We start from the raw sequence: 13,303 nt of genomic DNA, 5'->3' as shown, positions 1-13,303 counted from the left end.
TGTGATGTCAACATCTCTACCATTGCTGATTTCAAGCTACCCATGTGATGCTCCAGAATGCAAAGCAGGGAAGAAGTGCACATGGTCAGCTCTGGGGAGCTGGTGTAGAATGGGACAGGATGGGACAGCACTGGCGAGGACAGAGCCAGGGATAAGATGGACAAGTAAGTGTCTCAAGGAGCTTGGTCCAATGGCATCTCATTACTGTTTTACAAACGTATGTGCTTCTATTAGGCTGTATGGCCTGAAAGGGCGGGAAGCACAGCTACACGTGGCTCTTGTTCCTACAGCACCAGACACGGTGTTCTGCTGGAGGGAGAAACCCTGATCTGCTGGCAGATGGACCACGTGGGGTGGGGGTAGGAGAAATATCTGTGAATGGATACATATGCACTGAAAACAGGTCCTCCATACTCGCCAGCCCAGAGTGGAAGCAATCACAAACCATAAGTCATCTCTGAGAAGTGCATCATTGGCTTTTGGTAAAACTGCAAAGGAGGAAGTTTATGTCCAGCCTTGTCCACTCTCTGATCAGTACCACCTCCCAGCACCCTTGCCCATGGCTGGTTCTCAAGGCTGATCTCAACTTTCTCTCTTTTTTTTTTTCTTTTTACGGCCACCCCACGACATATGGAAATACCCAGGCCAAGGGTCGAATCAGAGCTGCAAATGCTGGCCTACACCACAGCCACAGCAACACTGGATCCAAGCCACGTCTGTGTCCTGCGCCACAGCTTGTGGCAATACCAGATCCTCAATCCTCAGTCCACATCCTCAAGGACACAGATATCGGGTTCTTAACCTGCTGAGCCACTATGGGAACTCCTGAAGGCGGGCTTTCTATTGAAGTCTTAGAGCCTGGTTCTTAATGCAGGACTGATGGAGGCACCAGCCCATGAGTTAGGTTCCTTCTCTCCATCCACTTCCCTCTTATTTCCACATTCCCACCACAGAGCCCACAACACTTTCAAAGAATCAAGGCTTTATTTTCTCTAGCTCCAGTGTCACAACTGTAGCAGCATATCAGAAATATCCCCATACATCAACACACATTTCTCCCTTTCTTCCAAGAGCTGGCAGAAACCATGATACTTATGACAGGCATTTAAGAAACAACACTTGCTCATCCTGATAACATAAATCATGTGTCCCATAGGAAGGAAGCAGCAGTACATTTGTATCGATCAGGCACAATCATCCTTAAATAAAGTTCAATAAAACCTTATTGGCATAACAATGGGTGGCCGGTGCAGCCTTGGGGGGGATTGGGGGGACAGCTCCAGGAATACAGATGTAGGCCTTTAAAAAGGAAAAAGGAAAAAGAAACCACACAAAAGGATGTAGCCCCATAAATAGCTAGATTCCATCCAAAGTTAAGAAAAAATAATCATGGGTTGAAGATTTATTCCATTTGGGGAAAAAAAAGCAATTTTTAAATTCTAAAATAAAACTCGGATCTACAAGTGGTTGGTTGGATCCCAAATCAGGCAGACGAGTCACACACACACTTGTTGAGCCCTGTACCCGAGTAACATTGCTTGGCTTCAGTCATCACCCCAAAGACATGCTCTCTCAATGACCAAGTACATGTCACGACTACATTAGGTCGGGGATCACTGGGGGTAGGGGGTGGGGAGAACTTGTTATTTTGTTCATTCCAAGTCAAGGTCACAATCAACAACAAGGCTGCAGTCTGCCTGGGGCAGGGAGACAAGCTTTGGAGCTCAAGGCAAGGGGGTGGGCGGTTAATTCCCACACAATTAACAACCACTTATATTTGTTTAGTGCTTCACAACTTTCAAAGCTTTTTCGGATACATCCCTTGGTCAGCCTCAGGAAGACCCCCTTGGGGAGACAGGGCAGGAGGCATCACCCCCTTTTCCCAGCTGATCCACACACACTGCGAAAGGAAAGCCAGGATCAAGCTAGGATCGACTTTTCCACTGAGCCCACGGACTCTGAAATCCAGAAACTACCTCTCACATCTCTCTACCCAAAGGAGTTTTCTCAGGGAAGCAAGGAGCTTCTTTCTTTAATACCATCACACACAAAATCGCCATAAGGAACAAGGAATATCTTGCAGCCGTGTGGTGTATTGTCAGTGGACAAAAAGGGGTGGTGGGATAGTTATTTTACAATTGAACCTCGTTTTGCTTCCCTTGGCAAAATGCCGCGCTATGGGAGGGTGTATTTAGAGAGTTGCAAACGCTTCCCGCGGCAGCTCGGTCTCCCTGGGGTTTCTGCCTCCCTGAGTGGGACATAAGTTCTCTGCAACTGATTTCCACCAGGGCGTGGGGGGTGAGCTAACTCTGAGGTCAACAGACAAGGCTTCCCAGCCCAGGAGTAGCTCCTACTTACTCATCAGGCATGAACGTGGGTGGGCGCTGCCTGACGTGGTCCTCCGCTGTCCCCGACCTGCAAACTACTCCTGGAGGCACCGCATGTAGGATCCCAAGATGCGAACTGTCCCAGCGCCACCTAAGCCCATCCCAGGGTTCATGGTATCAGAAGCAGCCCAGGTCTGAGCCTCGGTGAAAATGCAGGACATGGACCAGGCCGGTGGCGAAGCGGAGGGTAAAGGGCAAAGGTCACGACCAAGCCGGCCAGAACGAAAACACACATGCGCTTTCCGCTCTTTTTGAAAGATGGCTCTGAAGAGGGGAGTTACTGGGGCTTCCCAGAGAGGGCTGGCGGCCGTGGATGGGCGTGGCCTGCCTTGGCCCTCAGTAATATTCTGGCTCAGATTTCAGAAAGCAAGGCAGGCAGGCGGTGGCGTCTTCTCAGCTGGGGCGGACCAAGCGAGGCCAAAGACGGCCCTCGAGGCGTCCTGACTGTGCACGAGGGCCCCGGGTCCCTTTGGCAGCTGGGCTGGGGGGCCTGGCCTGGCACTTTAATGGGGGAATTCGTGATGGACAAGGGCACAGACAAATGCCATAGATACACCGCTGCGTTTTTTTCAAAATCCCTAAAACTGCACAGAGAAACATAGGATCAGGAGATTTAGTTGAAATGCACACAGACATGTGTGCCTGAAGTGCCTTAAAAAGGCCGAATGGAGAATTAGCCTTTTTACTAGGATCAAGGTAGGACTTATCCCACTTCCCCGCCCCCACAAGTAGCCAGATGCTGGCACTGCAAGGTTGTCTAAGTGATGGCCCCGAGAGGCATACATTCACACCACTCACGGGGGAAGGAAATGGTCTCATGAGTTTAAAACCAGCTACCCTAATTCCACTGGGGCAGGGGGCACTGTCCTGCAATGTGGGCCATTCTGCCACCCAGTGTGAGCACGTGGGGCATGCCCACAGCAAGAGGAAAAGCCCAGGGCCAGATCCTTGGCCCTGGAATTTCTAGAAAAGACAAAGGGAAAAGGCACATGAAGGTGACTAAGAGAAAAAAAAAAAGTAGCTAGAAGTAATATATCATTATTTTGACTTTTTTTTTTTTCAACGTACCTTTTTCTCCCATGAAAAGAGAAATTCAAAATAAAAACCTTACATTTATTATTTTACATTCAAGTGGAACTTCCATGGGGGGGAGGGGCAAACACAATTTTAGCCACATGGAGCAACTTATTACTTTGGTGCCTTGTGACTTAACCCCATGGAAGAATTTAGCCCTCTATTTTTTTTTTTTTTTAATTTTAACAACAGCTTCATATTCCCAGCTGTTAACACTTATTTGTACACACGCACAGGCACACACGCACGCACACACACACAAATCCAGAAACTTCTACATAGAAAAATAAAGGATAAACATTATCCATCTATTTTATACTGTGTACTGGAACTTTTATATACATAATTGGGTTTCTTTTTTTTTTTTTCCCCTTTAATGTTTTCGGTCACTGCCCATTTTCTTCCCTCCTGTGTGATCTGATTCTAGGGGAGAAGCTGCTACACAGAAACAGAGAAGCCACCACACTCTCGGGAGGGGAGGAAGAGAAAAAGCAATTTCTCGATCCCCTTCCAAAATCTTTCCCCACCTTTCACCAGCTGGGATGTCGCCGCGAACGGCCCTCAGGGAAGCGGCTGTCCCATCCCCTCCTCTCTCTAGGGCGTCAGGGAGCAGAAGTCCCGTCCTACACACACCCTGCCCCAATAATCTTGGTGCCAGGGCAAGGGGAATGGAAGCAGACTGGGAGAGTCTCTGCACAACCCGAGCTTCCAGAATCACTGCCCACAGCCTGCTCCTTTAGTACAGAGTTCGATTCTCCAGCTTGTGCTTGGTGAGGAAGTACTTGAAGAACTCATAGACGGACCAGGAGATGGCCGTGGAGGGCATCTGGTAGATGACCCGGGCCTGCACGCCTTTGAAGTAGCCCGGCAGCCCGTTGAGCTGGTACACTGTCCGGAAGGCATTGGCCATGCCCGACAGCCGGCCGCTCACATTGGCCAGGCTGAGGGCCATGTTCTCCTGAGTGTTGAGGAGGGTCTTACAGACGTCCAGGGGGGTGGTGGCGGCTGCAGCCAGGGCCCCGGCCAGCCCGCCTGAGATGATGTGGGACTGCGGGTTGTAGTCCCGGTAAGGGTTGATCTGCTCCTGCAGGAACTCGTAGGTGATGAAGTGGATGGACTGGAAGGGAATGTTCATGGTCAGCTGCGTGGTGTAACTCCGGTAGAAGGCCCCCAAGCCCTCCGTCCCCCAAACTGTCCGGATGCAGCTGAGGGCCGACCGGTGCGGCGAGTTGTACATCTGCATGCGCTGCTTCACGACTGTGGTCGGGCCGAGGTGGGTTGGGTTTGGCTCCACCCCGGGTCGGCGTGGGGTGGGAAGCCAAGCCATAAAGAGAAACAAGCAAGTTTAGACATACTGGTAACGCACGGAGAGCTAGCACACACCCAGCCCAGCCTGCGAAGGCACCGAGGGCAAATCCCCTTTAAGGAGGTGCCTCCAGGTCCCAGGGCCAGGAGGTGGCCCTTTCCTGACATTTCTCCTGCCTGAATCTTGGTTAAGGTGGCCCCCAAACCAGGCAGCCCCGTCACACTACATCCACGGAGCTGATCCCCCAGGTTCTGGCTGCCCTAGGCATCGACTACACTGCAAAACTAAGCCCTGTTCCTGGCCCCCCTGTCCTCCTTCATCCTCTCCTGTCCCAGTAGGTCTCCTGGACAGATGTCCTGTCTTTTATTCTCAGTGGTCTGTACCTCTGATAGAGTTCTTTAGCTTCTGTGTCTCCGTGCTCTTGGAAGAGACACTAGAATTATGTCAGCTCAAGTTCAATGACAAACTCCAGGGAGGACCCTGGCTTTAGTAACACAAAAGTAACTGGTGGTTCAAAGGACCTGGGGCAAATGAGGGCCAACTGCGGTTCCTCAGGCTCAGAGTGTTAATTGTCCCCACACATTGCAAGATAAACACATACGGTGTGCTTTACTTTTAAAGAAATAAAGTTCTTAAATCAATAGACTGTCAAGAATCAGAGGGGGGAGTTGAACCTTATTTTTTTCTCCTATGACATTCAGAATGGAGAAGCAATGAGGTCCTACTGTATAGCACAGGGAACTCTATCCAATCGTCTGGGATAGACCATGATAGAAAATAGTATGAGACAATGTGTGTGTGTGTGTGTGTGTGTGTGTGTGTGTGTGTTTATGACTGGGTCACCATGCTGTACAGAAGAAGTGGCACAACACTGTAAATCAACTATACCCTTTTTTTTTTTTTTTTAGGGGCTGCACCCACAGCATATGGAAATTCCCAGGCTGTAAATTCCCAGGCTAGGGGTCAAATCGGGGCTGTAGCCGCCGACCTATGCACAGCCACAATGTAAAGTGGGATCCAAGCCTTGTCTGTGACCTACAGCACAGCTCATGGCAACAGTGGATCCCTGACCCATTGAGCGAGGCCTGGGATTGAACCCTCATGGATACTAGCTGGATTCGTTTCTGCTGTGCCACAGTGGGAACTCCAACTATACTTGAATAAAAAAACAAATAAAAGAAAGAAAGAAAATTCTTCTGGTTGACATGGGCCAACTAACTGGCCGCTGACCAGGTCCCTGTATGGATCACCTTACACCATAAAAAACCCAGCCCTTCTCCTAATCTGACCCATCACATCCCTCAAGGTCAGAACAAGTTTTCTGTCTGCTAGGGCATGGGAGGCGGCTGAAAGCAAATACATTTTAACTGTAAAAGACAAAAACAGACACACTTATAACACAAGACTTAAAATGGGGAAGCTTCCACCTCCCATTTCCCTTCTGGCAAGGGACCGTTTTCAGATGGGGGAGAAGGTGGAGAGAACCCCGCATCTCAGACAGAGAATAACCCAGCCAATAGTCCGCCCAGTACCAGGGCCAAAAGCTCCTTGCTATTCAGACCTGGGCAGCTAAGAACACTAGAATATAGAAAAAGCTGACGGAACTCGTCAGCCCAGCTGCGAAGTGCTTTATAACACTCCCCAAATACACAAGGAAAAGCAAGGTAACGTGGAAGGAGAAGGGACAACCAAATGGCCAAAAGTTCATTTACAAAGGAGTGATGTGTACATGGAGGGGTTCACAACACACCTTACATCGGCCTGTCTGAAATTTTCCCTAATTTCCAATTTCTTTTCAAAAAGCAAATTGAACATAAGCCCTAATGACTGGCCTCTGAGAGGTTCCTTCTAAGAGGAATTTGTCTAAGGTTGATCAGGGTTAACAAGGGCCAAAAAGGGGGGTGGGGGAGGGAAGGACTGGGAGTTTGGGGCTAGCAGATGCAAACTGCTGTATACAGAATGGATAAACCAACAAGGTCCTACTGTAGCACACAGGGTATTCAATATCCTGAGATTAAACCATAACGGTAAAGGTTTAATAAAGGATGTGAAAACATACATATATATGTATAACTGAATCCCTTTGCAGGAGAACAGAAATCAACATATATGAATCAACTATACGTCAATTTAAAAAAATGAAATAATTAAAATAATTTTTTTTTAAAAAAAGGATCGCCAGAAGAGCTTGTTAAGCAGATATCCTGTCCCTACCCTCAGAAAAACTGATTTAGTAGGTGAAACCTAGGAATCAGCTTTTATTTATGTATTTGCTTTGTTTTTAGGGCCGTGGCATATGGAGGTTCCCAGGCTAGGGGTCAAATCGGAGCTACACCCCAGCCACAGCAACGCAGGATCCAAGCCGAGTCTGCGACCTACACCACAGCTCACGGCAACACCAGATCCTTAACCCACTGAGCGAGGCCAGGGATCGAACCCCTGTCCTCATGGATCTTAGTTGGGTTCATTAACCGCTAAGCCACGAAGGGAATTCCAAGAGTCAGCATTTTTAACATGCTCCCAGATGATACTGATGCTGCTGGTCCACGGATCAAACCCTAAGCAGCTCTGGGTAAGTGAACAGGAACGCCAGCACTCAAACGCCCACATCCCTTCTCGAGGCCTTTGATAACGAGGTGAAGAATTCTCCGGCATACTCTGACTGGGGGCCAGGAGTCCCCTTGCCTGACCTCCTGTCCCACCCCCCCCTTTCCTCCCGCCCCCCTGTGCATCCCCTACTGCGGCTCCCTGGGACCAGGAACATTACCTTCTGCTGGATTCATTACCGCATCGTGGAGCAGGGTGGCCATACTCCCAGCTATCCCTGCAAAACAAACTCCAGAAAATTACCCTCTGGGACCAGGGCTTCTGAGGAAGTTCCTGGAACCTAAAATCAGACAGAACCCTGGATCTAGCTTATCCAAGAAGCAAAACTCACTACCAACCCCACCCAGGGGAGCCCTGGCTCTGAAAACCCTCAAGTGATCATGGAAATACTGGGTAAAAATGTGGAAGGGAACACAGGCACCATTACCCACATTTCAATCCTGCAGGAGCCCCATTTCCTCTAGGAAGAGGCAGGATCTGCTAACATTGGAAGGGACCAGAAGCCACACGTACTGGCTTTTTCCACTGTCAAGATTTTCTTTTTTTTTTTTTTTTTTTTTGTCTCTCTCTCTCTCTCTTTTTTTTTAAATCTTTTTAGGGCTGCATGGCATATGGAGAGTCCCAGGTTAGGGGACTAATCGGAGTACAGCTGTCAGCCTACACCATAGCCACAGCAATGCAGGATCTGAGCCGAGCCTGCAAACTACACCACAGCTCACGGCAATGCCAGATCCTTGACCCACTAACCCACTAAGTGAGGCCAGGGATCGATCCCACAACCTCATGGTTCCTAGTTGGATTCGTTTTTGCTGTGCCACAACGGGAACTCCAAGATTTTCTTTTGGGGGGAGGCGGTCAGAGGGGGCACACATGCAGCAAATGGAAATTCCCAGGCTAGGGGTCAAATTGGAGCTGCAGCTGCCGGCCTACACCACAGCCACAGAAACTCGGTACCTGAGCATTGTCTGCAACCTACACCATAGCTCATGGCAATGCCAGATCCTTAACCCGCTAGGTGAGGCCAGGGATCAAACCTGCATCCTCATGGATTCTAGTCAGGTTCTTAACCCACTGAGCCACAATGAGCACTCCTACCGTTGAGATTTTAATTCTTTGTCCCCTGCCTTTGTCTACAGAACAACTCACTCTGCCCTGAAGCTGGGGTAATCGAAGGGGATGAGACCATATTCAGAGCAGAGGGCGGGGGGAAAAGAAGAGGAATCTTGAAGAAAATATCATAATAAAATCCAGGCATGTTTTTAAAAGAAAATGGCCAAGGGAAAAGGACTCAGGAGGACCCGCCTCTGGCAGATTTTCAGGGTGAGCTTGCAAAGTGATGACATGTCTCAGAGAGGGCCGACCCCATCTGAGGGTCTCATCTGGCCCGGCTTCAAGAACCAGGGACTTCAGTAAAGCCAGATTCAGGCCTGGAATTTGGCTTTTGGTTCTGGGTTTCCTCCCTTTACCGGGAGACCTCGCCCAGTCATTAAGATAACCGCTGGAAGGTGGGAGGGACAGGGACACAGGCTAAGGCCTCAGAAACGCATAGATACCCTCTCCCTCCTCCGTGCACACTTCGGATTATTCCAGAAAGGTCAAAACGCAACCACAGCAGCACTGGGCAGAATGAGACATAAACCGGGTTCCGTCAAACCGCCTTCAAAGCGGTTCAGTGACCACAAAGCTAAAAAGGCAGTTTCAACAAGAGGAGAGCCCAGAGGCCACGGACTTGGGGACAGCATTTGAGTGCAGATCTCAGTGACCGTCCCATCAAATGCGACTAGGGGCCCAATTTTTCAAAAGCAAAACATACATCTGCAAACCAGCCCGGTGGAGTTATTACCACCCAGGTTTGCTAACGGGAGGGACGCTTTTTGGTTTTGAGCAGAACAGTAGAGAGAAAGAGTAAAAAGTCGTCACCAGTCATATTTACCTCCCCGCTGCTGAAAAATAAATTTGTTAAAGTACTCCTTAGACTGCTACCCAGAGTCCCATTCCAAACCCAAACCAAAAAAACCAATAAAAGCCAAACCCACAGGAGTCGAAAATAACCGCTCGGCCGGGCCCAGTAAGACAAGCCTACACGGTAACAGGTGCCAGCCAACTTAGGCCCCCCGCCCGCCTGGCTCCCTCAGACCAACAAAAGAAAACTATTGCAGCCCTTGCTTGCAGAGAGGTGCAACTCAGACAAACGGAAGAGAAGGGGGTGAAATTCCCAAATTCCCCAGAAGCTTAGGTGGGAAAGGTCCTCTGCGCTGGAGCAAATCCTTTGTCAGCCATAAAACTTCTTGACCTTTTAAAGTTTAGTTAGATCTTGACGTTGTAGAGCCCTGTTGGACCAGTTTTTTTTTTTTAAATAGTCTCAAAGAAGCTGTCCAGATAACTTTTTTTTTTTTTTTTTTTTTTTTTTTTTTGGAATCCAGCATTCAAAAGTTTTGTTTCTATTCAGGGTTTTGTTTGTTTGTTTTCCCTAGATCTGATCATGAATTGCTTTTGAGGGTTTAAAAAAAAAAAAAAAAAAACCAAAACGGCAAAACCCATTGAACAATGAAACACCTCTGTCACCGATTTTCCCCCGGCTTCAGAAAGCGAAGGGGGGGAATGAAAAAAGCGCGTGCGCGTGTGTGCGTGTGCGTGTGTTTGGGTGTGTGCGCACACACACGACTCTAGAGTCCTTGATTCATAAGCAAGCACGGCGGAGATGAGGCGTCAGGCTGCTGGGTCACGAGAGCCCCGGGGAAGGGTCTGTTGAAGGAGAGACCTTTCTAACTCCAGACAAACGCTTGCAAATACCGTTGGCTAGGTGGCTGTTCCCTTGATGGTGGAAAACGGCATTTAAAGTCCTTTTCATGTTTTCATAGCAGGCAAAATACATGGCGTGGGCCGGCCCCGCACCCATTATCATCACATTGAGGCCTCGCAAGGGTCTCCAGAAGCCTTCAGTCCGTATGATTTTCTTGAGGGCTCCGTAGACACTTGTGTAATGGGCTTTGGGATCTGGATTCAAACTCTGCATTCGTGTCTGGGGGAGAACAAGAAAATGAGAAAAGCATGGGATTAATAACGATGGTAAAGAGGGGGAAAGGAAGATCCAGGGAGAGAAAACAGGCCATTTTTGTAGGATTTCTGGGTGAAGAAAACATTTATTTTTCTCCTTCCTGAAGTGATCTCCACCCCTCTACACACACACACACACACACACAGGGCATTCACTATGCCCGGGAGAGGGGGTAAAAGATGAGGGGCAGGATTTGGAGTAGGAAGACCTGCCTGGCCACTGGCAAGCTGTGTGACTTCTGAAGAACCCCTTAACATCTCTGGGCCTCAGGATCCTTGGCTAAGAAAGCAGGGTTGTTGCAAGCCTCAGATGAAACAGCCTGTGTGAAAACCTTTAATAAACTCAGAAACCTAGTCAAACAGAAGTATTATGATTATCCAGGGGGGTCCCACTCTGGTTCTAAAGTTTGCTGTGTCCTCAATCTTCTGAGACCTCTCTGTCGCAAAAGCTCCGTTTAGCTGCAGCCGTGAAATCTCCTGGGAAGCCTCAATCCTTCACGTCCTCCTCTTCCCTAAATACATTTTACATTTCATCCTTACAAGTTAGCACTGGCACATATGATCTTGTTTTTCATTTCTTCCTATGTATAGTCTTGAATCCAGGAGGCAGAGATCAGCTTTCCCCATCTCAGTCAGCCCCATCACGCTCCCTGGGCCCTTGAGTAGGTGTGATGGTAATCTTACATGCCAACCTGGCGAGGCCATGGTACCCACAATGGCTCCAATTATGGCCAAACACTAGTCTACATGTTACTGGGAAGGCGTTTTTTAGATGAGATTAACGTTTTAAGTCAGCAGACTTTTGAGTTAAGCAGATTGTCCTCTATCGTGTGGGTGGGCCTCATCTAATCAGGAGAAGGCCTAAAGAGAAAAAAAACTGATGTCCCCCAAGGAAGCAAGCATTCTGCCTCCAGTCTTTGGACTTGAATGGTAATATCAACTCTTCCCTGGGTCTCCAGCTGGCCTGCCCTGCAGATGTTGTCTTTGCCGGTCTCCACAATCATGTGAATCAATTCTTAGACACACACATGCACACACTCTATTGACTGTTTCACTGAAAAACCCTGAGCAGTACACTGGATAAGAAATATCTGCAGAGTTCCCATCGTGGCTGAGTGGAAACGAATCTGACTAGCATCCATGAGGACACAGGTTCGATCTCTGGCCTCACTCAGTGGGTTAAGGATCCAGCGTTGCTGTGAGCTGTGGTGTAGGTTGCAGACATGGCTCAGATCTGGTATTGCTGTGGCTGTGGTGAAGGCCAATGGCTATAGCTCCGATTAGACCCCTAGCCTGGGAAACTCCATATGCCATGGGTGAGGCCCTAAAAAGCCAAAAAAAAAACAAGAAAGAAATATTTGCATGTAAAAATTCCATGCTGGCTCAGCTCTGTAAATTCACTCCTCCACTCTTGTACCCCCAATACATACACAGTCTAGAGCAGAGGGTCTCCAAACTTTGGTAAGAATTCCCTTTTATCTCCTAACACAATCATACGAATGGGAGAAGAACTAATCTGATTGCAAATGGGATGAAATGTCCTGGGGCCTCCTCTCCTTCACCAAGGCAGACATCTCCCCCCGCCAGGAACCCCAGGGCGCTTTTAGAAGAACAGTGTGAAAACCAACAATCTAAATTAGTGGTCAAAAAAAAGAAAAGGAGTTCCCGTTGTGGCACAACGGAAGCAAATCCAACTAGTATCCATGAGGATGCAGGTTTGATCCCTGGCCTCAGTGGGTCAGGGATCTGGCAATGCTGTGAGCTGTGGTGTAGGTCACAGAGACAGCAACGCTCGGATCCTGCATTGCTGTGGCTGTGGTGTAGACAAACAGCTGTAGCTTCAATTTGACCCCTAGCCTGGGAACTTCCATATGCTTCTAGTACAGCCCTGAAAGGAAAAAAAAAAAAAAAAAATAGTGGTCATTTTCAGATTTTGTATTTCACAAAGACAATGGGCATGCCATTGGAAATTTTCATTTTGCCAAGACAGACATAAAAATAATAACAATATAAGCAACAAGCACCGCTGCCCTCTGTTACAATCATCATTTCCTAAAAGGGTATCTTTAATGCATAAAACAAAACAAAACCCCAAAAAAACCAGCTAAGGCTACATCTGATTATAAAACTGGTTTTTAAATTAAATTTAGTTTTATTAAATACTACTTTCCTGCCACAGACTGGCAGGAATATCCCCGCCCCAGCCAGAGGAAGCCAAGGGACACCTGGGCCCCACATTCCCAGGGGGGAAGGGGCTGGGTCAATGCTCCTGTACCTTTTTGTTTAATTGTTTTCTATTCTAACCATTTCAAAAGGATTTGAGGTGACTTAATAATGGAGGACACACTATAAGCAAACAAGACCAAAGGCTGAAGGGGAGAGTGTGCCAACCAGGAAGGTAGTTGACTCGTGGCCAGGAAACCCACCCTTTACTCCCGAGAGCGCAGCTGTCAGAGGGAACCAAGTACACAAAACGCCAGGTGCTCTCTTTGGAAGAAGCAACACTGATGCTTCAAGGATAGCAGAGGTTCTCCAGCCCTAAATTCTAAGATTTTTGAAACTGCTCAAGTTTTAGGCAAATGAAGCTTTTGTCTTTCCCCTTTTGCTGATAACTTTCCCTGGTTAAAAAAAAAAAAAAAATCAAGAGGCTGATGCAGGAGGGGGTACAACCAGGTGGCTCAGAAAACGGGCTCTGTTATTAGACAGAACAGAAAACTTATGATGTGACCCTGGGCAAGCTTTAGCTTCCTCTTTGAGATAATGGTTGAAAAAATTACATGTCTATACTCTCCTTATGGGTAATAACAAGGAAGAATTCACCAAGATGCTAAGTCTAGGTGAATTAGGGTTCTAGGGTACATGGCCTTCCGGA

The 13,303-nt window shown here is 48.1% G+C and overlaps 1 protein-coding gene across 5 annotated transcripts in view; it reads right to left on the bottom strand.

Annotated features, from left to right (window-relative positions):
- Nucleotides 1-965: 965 nt before the first annotated feature.
- Nucleotides 966-13,303, bottom strand: part of SLC25A37 (solute carrier family 25 member 37) — a 44,903-nt gene continuing 32,565 nt past the window's right edge. Inside the window, exons 2-4 of one of the 5 annotated variants that reach the window (XM_084997661.1) lie at nucleotides 9,411-10,396; nucleotides 7,535-7,591; nucleotides 966-4,718 (exon numbers count right to left, since the gene is read on the bottom strand). In XM_084997661.1, the coding sequence (XP_084853787.1) occupies nucleotides 4,198-4,718; nucleotides 7,535-7,577 (564 nt within the window). In that variant the 5' untranslated portion in view covers nucleotides 7,578-7,591; nucleotides 9,411-10,396 and the 3' untranslated portion in view covers nucleotides 966-4,197. The remainder of the gene's footprint in view (nucleotides 4,719-7,534; nucleotides 7,592-9,410; nucleotides 10,397-13,303) is intronic. The other 4 variants (XM_084997662.1, XM_021072304.2, XM_084997660.1 and 1 more) reach the window with 4 other exon arrangements.

This window comes from Sus scrofa, chromosome 14 (genome assembly GCF_054392235.1).
Source record: "Sus scrofa isolate SSC_HxYL_T2T_F1_AM1 chromosome 14, Sscrofa_HxYL_maternal_Yorkshire_Landrace_v2.0, whole genome shotgun sequence".
In the NCBI taxonomy this organism is placed as follows: Eukaryota; Metazoa; Chordata; class Mammalia; order Artiodactyla; family Suidae; genus Sus; species Sus scrofa.
The sequence above is the reverse complement of the archived record's forward strand: the minus strand, read 5'-3'. Positions and strand labels throughout refer to the sequence as shown.